The sequence below is a fragment of the Corvus hawaiiensis genome, chromosome 10, assembly GCF_020740725.1.
Source record: "Corvus hawaiiensis isolate bCorHaw1 chromosome 10, bCorHaw1.pri.cur, whole genome shotgun sequence".
Lineage (NCBI taxonomy): Eukaryota > Metazoa > Chordata > Aves > Passeriformes > Corvidae > Corvus > Corvus hawaiiensis.
The window spans coordinates 9,496,463-9,514,173 of record NC_063222.1 but is presented as its reverse complement, the minus strand read 5'-3'; the positions used below and the strand labels follow the sequence as shown (position 1 = coordinate 9,514,173).

Below are 17,711 nucleotides of genomic sequence, written 5' to 3'. Positions count from 1 at the left end.
TTTAGTGTTAACTTTTAACACCGTCATTTTCCTACACTATTTAAAAATTCAAACACTTAGAAAATCCAGTGGGATTTGCCATTCAAGAGAGGTTCCCTCTACTGCTGAGTGCTCCAGGTTTCACTCTGTGCAATGCATTAAGAGCCAAACCAAACTTGAGGGCACATCTGGTCCCCAGTTTTTGCTTCTTAGTCCAGGCCACACAACTATATTAAAAATGCCTAGAACTCCTCAGGTTTGTATGTTCTCACCAAGTATAAACTCTCTTTTAAAAGTGTCCTATGTGCCTACTAGAAATGGTAACCAAACCTGGCAAAACTATGAATAGGTATTAGAATATTTTAGTAAATTTTCAAATGTGTCTCAAATGCATTTCTGCCATCATCTACCAGGTATGTGCAGAAAAAAAAACTTGTGGCGTTATTTATCTAAATAAATACATGGCGCTTGAAAACAGTAGGACTTCCTGAAGAAAGTTCCCTTACCCCACTCCTCCAAGTGAAATTCCCAGGAAAGCAGCCAGGCCGTCAAAGATCGTACAGAGACCCTGTGCCTTTTGCTCCTGTACAAGGACATAAAGAGCAGAACCAGTCAGGTGCCCCACTGCCCAAAAGGTACAGGACAGAGGACCCTGGCAGGAAGGAGGGTGTCTTACAGGATCCACAGCATCACATCACCTTGCAGAATGACTATTACAGTTTAAAAAGAGTCTCCAGCTGCACAGCAAAGTGCAGTCTGCTTATATGTCTCCTTCTTCCCAGGATAAGGAGACGAAGATGATGCAGCTGGCATTTGATCAGCCATCCAAGCCAGCACCCAACATGTGACGAACATGAACTGACTGCTCCAAGAGCCGCCTGCTGTACTCCTGGGACAGAGCTCTGAGGGCAGCTTCTGACCTGCATCCTTGCCAACTGCTCCATGTTCATCCACTGAAACTGTTGGTGGGAGAGAATACTCAGAGCACAGAGCTGTTGTTTGCTGTCGAGAGAGACATTGGGGGAAATTTTCTCCATGATTTACCCTGTAAGTTAAACTGTTAGTATCCATGTATAGCACCCGCCTCGTAGTGAAAACAACACAGGAAAGCAGACTACAGAACTCATAAACCACAACAGAAGATAAAAGGACCAAGAACAAACAAACATCAAAACGGGACAGAGTTTTCTATCAATCCTGGGTCCATCCCCAGCCTACCAACACTGAAGATTGTGAGGTCCTACACTGGTTGTTTTCCCCAGCATTTCACTCCCTGTGTCTAAACTCAAGACATGACAACTATTAGCTCTGAAACAATTGCCTCAGGAGTTTGTCTTACAAGCAAGGACAGACTTAATAGGACTGCTGACACGATACCCATCACCTCCACTTCATCATGGCTGCAGGAATCACTGCTCATAAAGCAGTTCCAGACCCTTCCAAGCACAGTCTATTAAAGTAAACCAGCATCGTTTTCTTTTTGACTGGATGGCAAACTGCTGCAAGCAATTCCTGAACCCTCACAGCTCAAGCATGAGCCAGACTGTGACCTTGTCAGCCATCCCAGTGTGGGCTGTTTGTAATATTGAGTCAGAACTTGTGGTAAATCAGCTGAGCTTGGCCTTTACTACTCCCTTCACTTCAGAGTTAGCTACAACTCACAAGTCTGGCTTCAAATGTTACAGTTTCACATGTGGACAAGAGGGATAAAATATCAAACATTTACAGGAGTTATGCCCTGCCCTAATGCACAATTTTAAAAAAGGAAGATATGTACCACTTGTATAATTATACATTTAGTGTTACTGTTTTTCTTTTATAAACAAATTTATCACAGAAAGGAAGAGACATTTTGAACATTCCATGCTTAGAAAGGCAGTAGCATGTTTTAAAATTACCTGCCCTCCTCCACAAAGCTGTGCACTGCTTGCTAACAGAGATTCACAATCTCACAACAGTATAAAACATCCATTTCTACTCCAAATGCTTCAAGGAGGTACCTCCCTTCAAGCAAAATAAAATAAAACAGTGGCTTCGACATTTTCCTGAGTCTAAATGTATAAACACTCATTTTCATTCCATGAACATAAATCATATTATCATAGAACCATCTAGGTTGGAAAAGGCCTCTAAGATCAACTCCAACCATTAACCATGTTCACCACTAAACTATGACCCCAAGTGCCACGTCTACGTCTTTGAAATCCCTCCAGGGATGGTGGCTCCACCACTGCCCTGAGCAGCATGTTCCAATGCCAGACCACCCTTTTGGTGAAGACATTTTTCCTAGTATCCAATCTAAACCTCCCCTGGCACAGCTTGAGACCATTTCCTCTTGTCCTATCACTTGTTACCTGGGAGAAGAGACCGATCCCCACCTTGTACAAACTCCTCTCTTTAATTGTAGAGAGTGGTAACATCCCCCTGAGCCCTCTTTTCTCCAGGATAAACACCCCCAGATACCTCAACTGCTCCTTATGAGATTTGGACTCCAGACCTTGCACCAGCTCCACTGGGGAACTGCTCCAGATCTCAGTATCTGCCTTGTCATGACGGGCCTGTAGCAGGATGCTCTGCCTAAGTGTGGGTAAAACAGCTCAAATTTTACTCCATTTGCAAAAGTTATCAGTGATGAAAGGACAGAGAAGCAGGGGGTCATGCTGATTTTGGTGCTGAAGAATGCTGAGACCAGCCTGACTCAACAACCCCAAAGTTAAACATTCTGAGGATGTGAAAAAACAGTGTTTCCTGACAGAAACAGACACTGGTGAGGATGTGACAAAGTTCCTGATGAAGACAGCACTGGTAACGCACCTCAAGCTGCTGAGCTGCAGGCTGCCCAGCTGGCACAGCTCACCCAGAAGCACATGGTGATCAAAGACAGTTTTGGTTTTGCTGTGGAGATGGTCTTTACTCCAAGTTTGGACTAACTGCTCTACATCCTGAAGCCGGAAGAAGTTAAAAGTATCAGGCTACCTGAATGTCTTGGTTCCCACTGGACTGTATTGCAGTTCTCATTATGTAAAAGTTTCTGTATCAGTGTTGGTATTGGCACTGGCTTCATGGTGGCTGCCTGCTGCAGTTTACATGCTTTTTAAAGCACCCCTCAAACATCCTTATCTCTAGCAGAAATGTTACGGTCTAATTAAGTAGAAAATAATTTTATCTTTAGATGAAATGTGATTCACTCTCCTAAATGTCTACCTCCTCATCTCTAAATAAAACTCATTTTAGTTAACAATTCAGTTTCATGTTTCAGCTGCAGCTCCTCTAGGACCTTCGCCCTATGCACAATTCATAACCAACCCTACAAAATCAAGGGCAGAGCCATAACGAGCCTAAGAGGCAAAACAAGCTGCAGTCTGACCCTCTGGCTTGTGCCCAGAGGAGGCTCAAAGAGCAATTCAGAGCCACAGGTCCCTTTACTACATGCAGATGAGTTTAGGCACACAAAAATAACAGCAGAAACCCACGAAGTTTCTTTCATCTTCTTTCTCCCCCTTTTTTGAAGTTGTCTGTCATATGCAAAAGACACATTCTAAATGTAACGTTTTTTTTACTCTATGCAAAAAAAGCATAGCCCAGAAGGACTGTGCTCATTAAAACACGATGAAAGATGACAACAACAACGAAGAATATTATCCTATGCTATGGACATGCACTTTTACTTGTCCTCTAAAAGCAACTCATTACATTGCTGGGCATTAGTACAGACCACATTATCACAAAACATGGCTTTACCCAGGAAATGTTCTCTCTCATGAAACAGGGGCTAATCAGCCACAGGGCACAGTGCTCCTCCACTGCCCTGCCTTCAGCACCACCTCCTGCTCACTCATCAGGACAGCAAAGCCCTCTGCAGTGACCCACGATAAATTCATCTGAAGCACAACACAGTTTATCTGTTCTTAAACAAACCAACCACTTGTGATGAACCAATTCAACTGTGTGAAGTTTCCTGATGTGAGGGTACAAATCAGGAGAGGTTCCAGCACTCAAAGCTCTCACAGCAGTTTCCTCAATCCCATCTGGTCTGATGCAATGTAAAATAGGAATTGCAGCAGTTTTCACTCCAATGTGGTTTGCATGCTTTCATGGAGGGATTCAATCGCATTAAATTACTTAACTGCACTACAAAATGCAGAATTTTTTGACGTAAAATAGCCTGATTTGAACTCTCTAGATCGTATAGACTCCTATATGGCACACAAAACTATGTTTCTTATTTTTTTGGAAAACAAACAAACAAAAATCCTTACAAACAAACAAAAAAACCCCGAAACAAACCCCATGTATTTCAATACAGGAAGAATGCTTAAACAACATGAAATCATGGGCATTTTTAAACACACCTATAGACCACTATATGTGGAAAACAAAACATGAGGACACTTACAGAATTGTAGACTGAGGCTCAAAAAGGCTAATAAGGCTGCCAAGGCCAGCAAGAACAGAAAACGGTTTCGGAAAAGCATTATTATTCACTCTGCTTGCTCTTCATGGTTTCATCTTCAGATATCTGTGGTTCCTGCAAACAACAAAACATTGGCAAATATATATTTCAGATGTGGAAGCATCAGCTATAGCAAAGAAAATTTAAATATGCCTTTGACAAGAGTCAAGTTGTTCCTCAAAGGCAAGCACATAAGGCAATTCGAATTGGCAACAACAGAATGGATAAGTTGCCTTCACCTTAATTTCACCCTAATAATAGGATTGACTGTATTTCCAGAACAAAACTTTCAGGTAGATAAAAAGATTCCCATTTCCCATAAAATTAACCTTCCTCCTGCTAAAACAGGGTTAATACTTACATCCACAATTCTTATTTAAGATAATAAACAGTAAGAAAAGGTGTCAATACCACAAACAAAAAAAGTAATAAAACCTCAGAACTCATTACTTGCTTCAAAAATAAAAAAAAAAAAAAACACCCCTCTCCTGAAAACATCCAAACACACTTTTCCTTGCAAAATGACATTCCAAAGAGTATGGAATTTGCTGAAGTGCCCTGTTTTCACAGATGTACGTTTTCCTGTGGAAAATTGCTCTATATAAGGGCTGGGGGGGGGGGGTGCTCTCCCCCCTACATGCCTTTTTTTCTTTTTTAAACAACCAGCTGCTCTTATGTGCAAGAGATGCCTCTCCCTAGCACTGACAGCGTGTTGCAGGAAATTGGTTAGTCTTGAAAGAAATCTTCTGAGATTCCCAGATCCTTTGAACTGAGCTCTGTTTATGACAGAACATTTAAGCATGTTGACAGAAAGTAACTTTTTCCCCCCATCACTGTTTCTTTTTGACCCAGCACTTATTTCCACACAGAAAGAGGCCTCTCTTTATTTTTCCTGCTTTTGAAAATGACAGGTCTTACATACACATGTAATTAATATATATTTGCTTACCAAAGCTCTTCTGGACTCCAAAACCTGACCATTTCAGCAAGATATTAGTCTCTGAGTGCTGATAAAATCACAACCTCAAAATTCTCATTTTTTCTACTCCCTCATTCCCCCTCATCCCCCCCTCCCCCCCCCCCAATTAATTTTCTTACTAGTATTTGAAAAGGTCTCAGGAATCATTGAACTTATTTTATCTGCTGGGGTTGCTCTTGAAAAGAGTTGTGGGATGTATGAGGTGCCCCAAGGGGGCTTTAGCAACACGAAGCCATGGCACCCACGAGCACAAGTGGTCATCACAGAAATTAAGGCAGTGGGGCTTGCTGTAAGTGGAATCCATTATACTCATACATTTTGTAGGATTGAGCTCTTTCCATCTCATTTTATTTGGACAGCTACCTTTGCAGCTTTTGGAAACTGGAAAAATGGAAAGATCTGGAGATTCTGAGAACGAAGAAACCAGAGTCATTACAGTATTTTTTCCAAATGCCAACAGCACCATAAATGGCATGCGCAAGCAGTAATAAAAATAAAGTAAAAAGAGAGGGAGAGAGAAAGTTGGAAGGAACAATTTTAACAGTTCTCAATTTCAAAAAATCATAGCTCATCCTGGAACATCCTAGTGAAAGGCAGGCAGAAGCAAAACTGAACTACACCACTGCAACTCAACAAAGCTGTGAAGGATAGAAGGTAAAAGGATTAGTGTATGCCAAACAACAGGAGAGAATAAAGCAGTTCAACCAAACAGATGGGAGAACAGAAGGGGAACCAGAGGAAAAAGCAAAAAATAGACTTAGCAGGGAGGAGAAGGTAAAATCTATTAAAAAGCTCTCAGAACAAGAGGTCTTGTGCACAGTCTATACTCATTAATACTGTTGTTGCATAAAATAAAGCTGCCACAAAAAAGGAAAAATTACAAGACTGGAAAATAGGAGATCTTACACATCTCATATTAGCAAAATGTTTTAGTGACTAAGCTTAATGAGCTTTAAGCCTTAATTGCAAGATCAGAAGTTCTAAAACACTGAGTGTGAAATGCATCATTCAAGACATTACAAACAAGGTGGAAAGATTTTTCTTTTAAATATACTTTGGCTTGCTAACAAATTAAAAGTTGCTGTGTTGTGACTTGTGAGGAAAAGGAACAGCTCCTGCTGAGAAGCTGTAAATTAAAAGCCTGCCAATACAATTTGCCAGTAGCTCCTCCTTGGTAAGAAGCTGCTGGGAATCAGCTGAAGGTACGTAAGACTGAGTCCTGAGCCTCTGCCCCTCCAGGCTGGCACACAAGGTGCTCCCAGGGCACAGCAACGCTTGGCCAGCACATGTTAAATGAAAGCAGTACAGTAAGTACTGTAAGCACTCACTGAAGTGAGCATTTTTAAACTAAAAAAGATAAAATGAAGCCTGGAGGGGGGAGAAATAAAAGCAAACCAACCTCATCTTCCCACAAAACTATTCCTACATGCACATGAAACAAATCAACAAACAACAGATCAAAAAACATTTGGGGTGTTCAGGCCAGACTACCACAGAGCAAGAGCACTGCAGAGCATCCGCTGCTAACCTGGTATTTAGGCACTGCTGATCTTTATCTGTTTACCCAGGCCAGAGTGCAGGTCCTGCCCCTGGACAGGGGCACATCTCCACACTGAGAGCTCCCAAAGGGCAATTCCATCAACAACTGACAGCACCACCTCGCTGGGCTGCAGGAATGGGCCTGGTTTGTACCCTCTGAGGTTTGGAGCCAAGGAAGTACTTACTACTTTTAAAGGGGAATAAGCACCACACTGAGGTGGAACAGCAGCATCAGGAGCAGCAGCTTCTGACGTGTGCCCAAAGTGCAGTAGTTGATGCTCATACCTGAGACAGGGAGGTTTAGACTGGATATTAGGAAACATTTCTTCACAGAAAGGGCTGTCAAGCATTGGAACAGGCTGCCCAGGGCACTGGTGAAGGCAGCATCGCTGGAGGGATTTAACAGACCTGTGGATGCAGTGCTCAGGGACAGAATTTGTGGTGGGTTTGGCAGTGCTGGGGGAATGGTTGGACTCAACCTTTTCCAACCTAAACAATTCTGTTTCTATGAATGCAGTACTTGATAAAGATGACCTATAGAACTCCAAAAATCAGTCACACTAATTTTAAATGTGACACACTTCAGTTTAGAAATTCATAGGGATAGTCATTAACGAAGCATCCTACGTCGAAATAGGGGTAAGTAAAAGGCTACTTCTGAGTCACCTTTTGCAGCATACCTACCTACAGAATTTAGCATACCTACCTACATACCTACCCACAGAATGTAACTTTTCCTTTTAAACATGATCCAAAATCTCAACTCATCAAAACAAGACAGAATGACTCACAGCATTTAGAGCACCCTCGGTTCTTACCTAATCTCACACAAGTGCTGGTGTAAGGTGTTATTGCATGCTCCCACAAAGGTAAAACCAGAGTTATGGTTGAAGGCCGGGTCAGGGAGTCAGGAAAAATTAGTAACTACCTAGAAATGCTGGGAGAGAGGCAGCCAGCCCAGAGCCCAGGCGAGGCACGAAGCTGGAGCAGAGCAGCTGGCAGCACTAACCTACTTTCTGTTCAGCACTGCAGGGGCACTGCCAGCCAGGGCATCACACAGAACCTCTCCCTGGCAGCACCAGCTCCTCAGCAAACCAGAGAGAAGACATTTCTTGCACGGCTGACCAGCTAAACTATTTCTTTTGCTTGTTTAAGTCAGCCCCTGAAGATAACTTTACATCAATGCTTTCCAAGCACTTGTGAGATTAGATGTGACATTAAACCAGCACTGCCAAACTCCTGTGCCAATTGACTGATGCTGTTATATTCTCCAAATCACCAGCATCCATCTATAATACAAACCTACTCTCCAGCATGAAGCGTAAACACAGAATTATACTGACTCACCATGACAGCTTAAATGAATCTACTTGATTAAAACAGCATGTCTCCATAAATAATCAATAGTACTCCTCAAAGTCTGCCTTAATAAAATTAATATATTTATGTGATGTGCTGCATCAAAATGACATTGTCTACTGAAACACAAGTGAGCAAAAGCGGTCATAATGAAAAAAACAGCAGACAAATGGTGACTTTGCCCCAAATGGAAGGTAGTGCTCAGTCTGTACATAACTATGTGCCAAAGACAGAGAAAAGTATATTTTGGAGCAAGCTTATAGAGTGTAGGGGGGAGAACAAAAAGCCCAGAGATAACATAAGGTCGATCTGGAGTAACATTCATAGATAGTTTTAGAAAAGGTCACAGAAGAACACAGGGACCCATCCATTAGTCTGATATCTCTACACTGCATAAGAGATTTAAACTATCACTTCTTTTTGATATATCTTTTGCTATTTATCTCCATCTGTAGGCTTATTTTCTGACAAAGCCTGTTTTGAAGGCATCTGAAATGAAGGTGACAGCTCCTGATACAATTTCAATGAAAAGTTCTGCCTTGACTTTCACTTTAACTCGTGATGCCCCACCAATCACTCCCCAGCCATTGGGCAGCAGCCCACCAGGGACATTTTTCATCCACTCACAAGTCCAGCCCCCAGACAACTTCAGACAGTGAGTTCATAGCCTTGAATTGGCAACTAGAGAAAACAGCTGTGTCAGCAAATGACACAAGTCAAACTTTTTCTTTGGCACTTCAAGGGATTTGCTTTTTTTCCTGCATGAATACAAAATAGTGGCTGGGATTTTCTGGTCATGACCAAATCAACCGGTGCTATGAAGAGCCGTGGCAAGCACCAGAACAGAGTGGAAATGGGAATACGCAGCAGAACCAATTCCCTGGTCAGCATGACCTGCTTAGTTACTGATGCTTGTAATTGTCACAGTGAGGAAGCCCTCACAAAACCCCTGCAGCCACTGTAGCAGCAGCAATTTAAATTGGACATACGATCCCTGCAACACTGAGGGTGCATTTTGCATGGCATCACAAAATAAGACAGCATCTGTGATGCTGTTCAGCACAATTCTCAATTTTCCCATTGGAAAAAAACAAGAAGCATATATTTTTTTAATAGCATTTAAGAAAAATAGGTCACAACACTTGGTGTAAATAAATGCTTTTCTAAAAAGAGTAAAACTGGCTCATCATCGGAAATATTAAATAAAACCTGCTCAGGAGTGTTACTCATGTTAGCCCACCCACCCAGTGGGTCAGTAACCACGGGACATGCAAAACTCAACTGAAAATACAAATAGGTCAGCAGCCTCATGAAACAAAAACAAAACAAAAAACCACACACACAAAAAACCCCCTGTAGTGGTTTGGTCCAAAATACTCATTACTATTTACCCTCTGTGAGATAAGAATTAGGAGAAAAGCAAAGCAGGCACCAAACTTGAAAGAATATAAAGTTTATTAACAGACCTAAAAGAGGGAAAAAGAAAAAATAAAATCATACCACACCTTCAGAACTCTTCTCCTCCCCCCACCTTTCTCCCTTCTCCCACTGACAATGTAAAAAGACAACCCTTGAGATGTTCAGTCTGTTTACCACTTCCATAATAACCTTGTTCAGTTCATTTAGGAAGAGGAGTCTCTCTTGCCCATGCTACGAAAACATTATCACAACGAGGCAGCCGCCTGGGTTGGTTCTCTGCTCGCATGTGAGTCCCTTCCCACAACTTGCAGCTTTTCCCACAACTGCTTTCGAGGGTCCAATCTTGAGTTACTGGGGTACAATTTTAAGGTTGAGCCGTTCAGGAACAAAAGTTCTCTTCACCCATCTCTGGGAGCATTTCATCTCTAAGAACAGAGGCCCTACTCCTTCCCTGGGAGCAAAGGGTCCTCCTCATCTTCATCTCTAGGACTATCTCTGGGAGCATCTCTAGGAACTGAGGTCTTCTCCTTTCCATTTGGAGCAACAGTCCTCATCACTTCCATCTCTCCCTGTTCAAACTTCTCATCAAATTACAGCTGCTTCAGCATCTGCTTATCTCACCACAGGTGCTTTTGCTCACAAGTACAAGCTGAATGGTCCACCCCCCATGCCTTCATGAAATTACAACGGGTACTCTGATACACCATAGCTTTACAACAGAATTTCAGCTTTAAGCATCTCCTCTTTCTTCTCCCTCAGGTTTTCAGCTCTTCACAGCACTAAAAGGGTTAATCTCACCCAGGCCTTGCAGCTGGAATGTGGCTTATCGCTGTTGGTTACATGATCTTTTGCCGGACAGCGGTGCAGCTTTCAGCCGGATCTTGGCCGCACTGGAGAGGGGGAGCTGAGCCGCTCCAGCTGCCCACAGCAGGGATGTGGGGGGGTTCCGCAGGTGGAACAGGGCCCATCGGCTCCAGGATGGCCGTGGCCTGGCCCGGCCGGAGCAGGGCCTGGCTGGGCCCGCCGGCCCCCACACGGGGCCCGCAGCCACCTGTCCCAGCACTGGAAACGAGAGCGCTCTGCCTGGGGTTTGTCTATTCTCAAGTGTGTTAAAGAATTGTCCATATTCAAACTGGCCAGTTGATAGGTTCTGTCAGGTCACAGAGGAAGCTGTAAGCACCCCTTTGCAAAAACATCACTTCCGAGACTATGCTTGCTAACCCATGACAACCCCCAACACCTAAGTGAAGAAAAAGAAAGCCATGATAAAAAAGGCAGCGTGCACCATTCCACAAGTAAGGCATGGAAAGAGCAGGAAGCAGTGACTGTCCAATAGAGCATGGCTACATGTTAATATGTAAAAACTAATAGTTCCTTATAAGATAATTTTATTTTTTAATTACTTAACATTTTAGCAACAAGTATCTGATCAAAAAAAAACCCAAAACACTAAGATGCTGAAGTTTAATATATTTTAGCACATTAAAATGTCCACATCTAAATTTTTCTTGTCTTCTGTTTGCAAGTTTCTTCCTTACCTAGCCAGTTTTAAAATCCTCACACTGGCACAGCTGGTCCTACAAAGGGCAAAAGCTCCTGGCAATGGCCCAGCAGTACTGCCCAGTATTTCAAGCAACCAGCATAAGCTCCCTCTTCATGCAAGCCAAGGGATCGAAAAGATCTTACTTGAACAATTCTGCCCCTCTGTACAGAACTCACTTTCCCTGCGCAGCAGATTTATCCCTGAATTTAATAAGCCTGGACAGTGACGAGTGCTGAGCACACAGAAGTGATGAAGGGACCCTCAGCCAGGCTGAACATTGACACACCTTGAAGATAATCCCCTGCTCTCAAAATACAAGGTTCCCTTGACTCCAAAATCTGAGCTTTTAAGCCTCAAGGTGCACAAGCAGAGGAACTGGGGAACATTTTAAACACCCCTTTGTCCTAAGCAGCTTTCAAGTTTGAGCAGGACTCTCGTGAAGTTTTATGCTGGAAATGCTGGAAAAGCTGTCTTCAGCTTACATCTTTTGGAGGGGCTGTTTCCTTCTTTTCAATTCTGTCCTACTCAGTCACCATTAGGAGCTGCCTTCTTTCATGTACCAGATGCTAAGAGATGAGAGCAGAACAAGTGTTTGCACAGTTTACGTTTGCATTTGATTTTGCCAGTCTAAGTCCTTTGGAACGTATTTGTTTTATTGAACTTAGAACCTACCAGTCTATGAATGCCCTCCTGAACCTGGGCAATAAACACAGTCATGCAGAGACACCTATGTTTGAGTTTTGTGCATTAATGTTATAGTTAATGCAAAGTAACATTAGAACACTACAACTATTCTTTATGAGTTTCACAGCATTGGGATTATTTTGCAGTCAGAAATCTCTCCAGCTTCTGGAATTTCCTTAGACTTACATCAATTTTCTGACAAAATGATGCCCATGTTATCTTGAACAGACATAAATGAGTAAAAAAAACAAGTGTGGGAACTGTTAAAAAGCATGAAAAGATCATTAAGTGTTGGATTTTAATCGGTTTTTTTCAACCTTGCACAGTAAAACATTTAGGTGTGTGAGCTTACTTCCTCTGACCACTAATGATCATGCAAGAAAAGACTTCCAAAACCAAATGCTTCTGAAAACTCAAACTTTTGGAAGAAATACCATACTTGTGACTTGTAAATATCCTTTTTGATTCAGTAATGTTTCAAAATCACACTTACAAACACATGAATACCAAAACATGGTTTTTCTAAGATCAAGCACAATTTCTGACAGCATTCACTAAAAGGGATCAGTACTGCAGTTATTTCTACATAATCAATGGTTCCTAGAACTATTAATAAGAAAAATATAAGTAAATACATTAACTAACTTAGAGATGAAGAAAATTATAGTTCCAAAATATAAGGTGCTGTAAATATCTATTTCTTTCGGGATTAAGTTATTGCCCTAGATCACTCTTTTCCTTCTCCATGCTTTCTTCTTTTCCTAAAATTATCAGTATATGTGAGAGAAGTTCTGAACAGTTGAATTCAAATATTATGTCTATGTCCGGCATATCTTTCTGTTAAAAATAAGTAAATAAAACCACTTTAACATTAGTCTCCTTTTCTCCCAGAACACTTCCCCTTTAGAGACTCAGCCTGGAGACAGCTTGCTGCCTTCATGCCCAGGCTCTGGCAGCACCCTGACAGCACAGGCATTTTTGCTCCTACCAGCTTCACTGGTCTATTTATACAGAATAGCCAGTGTTCCCATCAGCCAGGACACAGGGATGACATGTCCCTGCCTGCAGGAACTTAACAAGAGTCTAAATTAGCTGTGACTGTAAACAAAGAGAAAAAGCAGGGCTACACATAGAAACAATTAATGGAATGTTTATTCCAACCTTTATGTTCTACTTTCTCAGATTTTGACATCTGTTTAGATCAGAGGACAAAAGAGTGGTCAGCAGCAAAATTCATGCCTGCCAGCTCATGCATTCTCTCCTTTTGATTTGTACCTTTAGTCACTGATGCTGTGTCTCACTTCACTCTGGGGGCTCAGAGCCCAGGCAGGCACCTCTGCCCCTGAGTTCTGCTCCACATCATGGAAAACACACAGGGAAAGCTCCACTTGGCACCCACAGAAACCTCTGAACTCCAGTCCTTCAGCAGAGATGTCTGTTTGGCACAACCAATGCTGCTCTAACGACTCAGAGTGCAGCACAGTCCCTGAAGATGGATGTGGGTTTGAATCTGAAGCTGCATTTCAGGCAGAACATGATACAGCAAGGACTGCTTCCCTCAAACCACAGAGAAGCGTCACTGTGTTACAGTCTACCAATAAAATCCAGTCTGTAATAAAATCTGTCAAATTACAAAGCTTTCAACAGAGTTTAAATAACAATGGATCACAAGCCATTCCCCTTTTTAAAAAGTCAAGACTTCATGGCATACCCAAATCTGAAGTATTGAAGAAACCACTGCAGTTCCTTTCCTAGCTTAAAACCTCTTCTCTTATTTTGATATTTCTTTCATGAATTGTTGAAAGTTCCATGCTTTGGCCTTTGGTTTTCCAACTATGATTTTATAGGTCTCATGTGGATTACTCATTTGAACAGCAAATGTATGAGATCATGAAATATTTCCAGGAGTAGGTGTCCTTAACTTCGGTTTCTTTTGGTCCACATAAACCCTTAGTTCAAGAGATTCTTCCATTCAGACAAACTTCTCAGTCAGTGCTTTGATCTGGCTTTGATTACCTCTTTTTGGTTGGAAGTAAGATCAATGTCCTACACTACCGTGTAGAAATCTTAAAGAACTTGAAGTCAATACCAACCCACCAGTCCAGCATATCACTTTGGAGACTCTAGGTGAACCAAATTTTAGTATCTAGAAAAATCTGTCACAAGCCCAACTCTCTGTTATCCATTTCAGTAATGTCCCCATAGTCCTACTCCTTCTCCTATGCAATAATAGGTCGTATAAGCCTCTGAACTGGAGAGAAAGTAAAAACAAAACCAAAGGAAATTCTTTTACTTCCTTAAAGGAAACTGAGCAACTCTTTTTAAACAGTATTATGAAACTTGAAAGAAACCTTATGATTTTGATGGCTCAAGGCCAGAAATGGCAGCAAAACCATTCTAGAACATACAGATAATTAAATAATTCTTAAAAAACAGCACCAGAATGTAATTATTTTAAACGTACAACTTTAAAACCATATACCATATGCTCATAACTATGAGCATAGATCCTATTCACCCCCAGATCACAGCCAGTCGTTGATCAGGTAACATCACAGCTCCAAAACAGCAGTGCAACAACCTGATGTTAGAGGAGTTTGTGCAAGAGGGATGGAAGGGATGACACTGATTTCATTACCCATCACATTTCTACTCTATCCTATCCTTGTGCTCCAGCTGTATTTTGACCCTCATCCCAAAAGATTTTTCTTCTGCCTATAGCCCTGCATGAGATCTGTTCCATCCTATATGGAATATATATTATGATGTCAGGTCACCCAAAACTTCCATATTCAACCACTTCCACACAATCTCAAAGATTCAAAATTACAGGGTAGATAATACACTTCTGTTCCAAATGGAAAAGTTGTGCTTCTCCACAGATTCTACTACTACCTATTGCAGCTCATGGGGAGGAAAAAAAAAGATTAAACATACTTTGTTCAGCAGTTTTGTCATCTTCCTGCAATCTAACCCCAGAATGGTGACTACACAGATGCATTAGCACACAGTCAGCATTTTCTGCTGCCCTTTCTTCCCCACAACACTCTGCACAACTGCCAACTTGCCTGGCTGCTGAAGAGCTGAATGGGGAATAACAGAGGCAACATACTGGGAAAACTGCCATACTGCTGGCAAAAGGGCAGGCCTGGCTTTCCACTGGATCCTCATGGCAGCAGCACAAGCTAACCACTAGGAACACATCATCTTACAGCTACAGACAGCTGAATACACAGGGACAGGCCAGGGAATTATTGCTTTAAAAGGAAAAATAAAAATAGGTTTAGGTAAACAGTGCTGGCATTAAACACCATGTCCCAGCATTTCCTCAGAAAGGCCCTTTGGCTACAGTTTTGTTGCTTTAGTTGCTTAGCTGGTTTTACATTTTATCAGCCCTCACAGAAGCTCCTCGTGAAGGTACCCAAAGGTCTTCAAAGTCAGAAACACAAGCCTGTGTTCAGACTCAGGAGCAATCAACAAACTGACACCACAACCACCACGCAGGGAAGATGAGTAAAGCATGAGAAATACATGGCAAAGTGCAGGAAGCAGCACCAGCATTGCTTTGTCCTTTTAAACAATGATTAACCACAGAGGGTACCAGCTGTCTGCAGGGTCCCCAACCAGCCACTGCCAGCACTAGGAAGGCACAGAACAGCATCTTCCCCCTACTCAAGTAACCGTGACATTTCTCATTGCAGACACTGACACAAAGTTGTGGTGTTTATTTTTTTATTTTCACAAGGGAAACCATGAATCCTGTGACAATTTCTGTGGGAAACTGACTTCATTCTTGGTTCACACTAAAGTTTCAGGTGGCTGTAGAAACGATTAATGGATCAGCTGAAAACAGCCACTGATTAGTATTTCCAGACAGAGTTCTGAACATGTTTACCATGTGGCCCAAACAAATAAGCCTAATTATTTCAGCTTCCAAAAATCAGTTACTTTCAAGAAATATGCCAGCTGTCTAGTTTTTCAAAGCCCAGTTTAATCCTCTAATCAATATGAAATAGCCTGTCGATCACGCTCTGAATCCTCTGCCTGTCATCAGAACCACTTAGTGCCTAATCACACAGTTATCATCTACCTTTGTAGCCCTCCTAGAAAATGTTTCTATTATCAGCTTGCACAGTGCAAAAAAATGCTCTTTCTTGCTGCTTAGGATGAACCATTACATTGATGATTCAGGCATTATCTGATTTTTTAAAAAGAATCGTAAATGCCATTCACCACAGTATACCTTCCCACTCTTTTATTTCTTCACTGAACAAGAGAATGCCTTACCCAGCTGTAATCAGAGAACATCTAGTATTTACAAGATAAACAAGAACATGAATTTTGAATTCTAACCTAAACCCAATGGCACATAACAAGCCACATGGGCAAAGCTCATATGCTCCTACATTGACAAGACTCATGTATCCTCCCCTACAAATTTTAGACAATAAAATTTCCCAAATTTTTCTACCCTAAATAGTGTGCAAAGCCAAATGCTTGCTTCAGGGGACTCTCTTTGGCATTCAGCAAAGAGCAGCCTGATTTTAACAGAATATGAAGCATGTTACAGTCTGTACAGCATCCCTTGTATCGTCCTGGAAAACTGCTACAGAAACCTTCAGTCGTCATCATCCTTTACATAGCTTTATGATCAACTGTTTCCAACTCTGTTTCTGTGTAATTTATGCCATACAGTGGCCTGCATTTCCATTCCCTGTTATGGAAAGCATTTTCAAAAGCTTTTCAAAGAAAGTAAGAACTTTGAAGCACAATATTTTATCAGTACTGCAATATTTTAATACAAATCCAGTAAAACTACGATGACACTCAAACCCATGCAAGTAGAAATCTTGCATGAAACCTACATTTAAAGTCTCCTCCCAAGCATTTGACATTTCTTCCCTTTTTGCAGCAAAATTTAAATTTTCATTTTTGTATATAATTTACCACCCAAGCCAGAGTATTTTTAAATACATCCTTCTGAATGTGAATCAATGCATCGCTCGCTTGCCTCTCCCAGAAAAGTCAAGATTAAAAGCTATGTTCAAACACTACCCGAATGTGATGCACTGCTGGGACAGTTTCGACCCAAACTACACTGTTTGTCCAACATTTGGACCACTAAGGTTCTTTTTAAGCAGCGCTTGAGGCTGCTGTCTACCAGTGTTTGTGTGTGTGCTGCTCCAGTGCCTGTCAGTGTGGCTGGGATGCCATGCTGCCTTTTCCTGCATCTTATCTGTTACCATCTACCAGTAACTCCCAAAACTTTCCTGTATTCCCTGTAACAAACTCCATCTTCTTTAATCTTCTCATATTTCCTTCACCAAATGATTCTTTTAACAGTCAAAGCAATAGCTGTGTATTTTCTGCACACTCCCAAGCTCCTTGGGAGAGCACCTTCATCCTTTTGGCAGAGGCAGGCTCGAAGACTCCACCCTCTTGAACAATTAAAGTACCACCACCTCCTTTGTAGCATCCATCATAAACCATAAATCTAAATCATAAAGCATATGTTAGTAGGTGGCTTAACATTTAATTCCTACGCTCGTGTGAGGTATGTTTGTGAGCACCACGTATCTCGCAGTGGTTTTCCACTTAATTAATTGCCAACACGTTTTTGTTAGTCAAAAGATAAAATCATGGGGAGATGAATTTGCAACTAGAACTGACCATAAATCCAGATAAAAGCCACACTCAGGACCACATGAATCCACCGTTCATCTTTTGGGCAATAACATGCAGACACACTTACAATA

At 41.7% G+C, this 17,711-nt stretch overlaps 1 protein-coding gene across 1 annotated transcript in view; it reads right to left on the bottom strand.

The window, feature by feature from the left end:
- Positions 1 to 17,711, bottom strand: part of PXYLP1 (2-phosphoxylose phosphatase 1) — a 49,217-nt gene that overhangs the window by 29,376 nt on the left and 2,130 nt on the right. The window contains exon 2 of the mRNA XM_048314609.1: positions 4,376 to 4,507. Coding sequence (XP_048170566.1) covers positions 4,376 to 4,454 — 79 coding nt within the window. The 5' untranslated portion in view covers positions 4,455 to 4,507. The remainder of the gene's footprint in view (positions 1 to 4,375; positions 4,508 to 17,711) is intronic.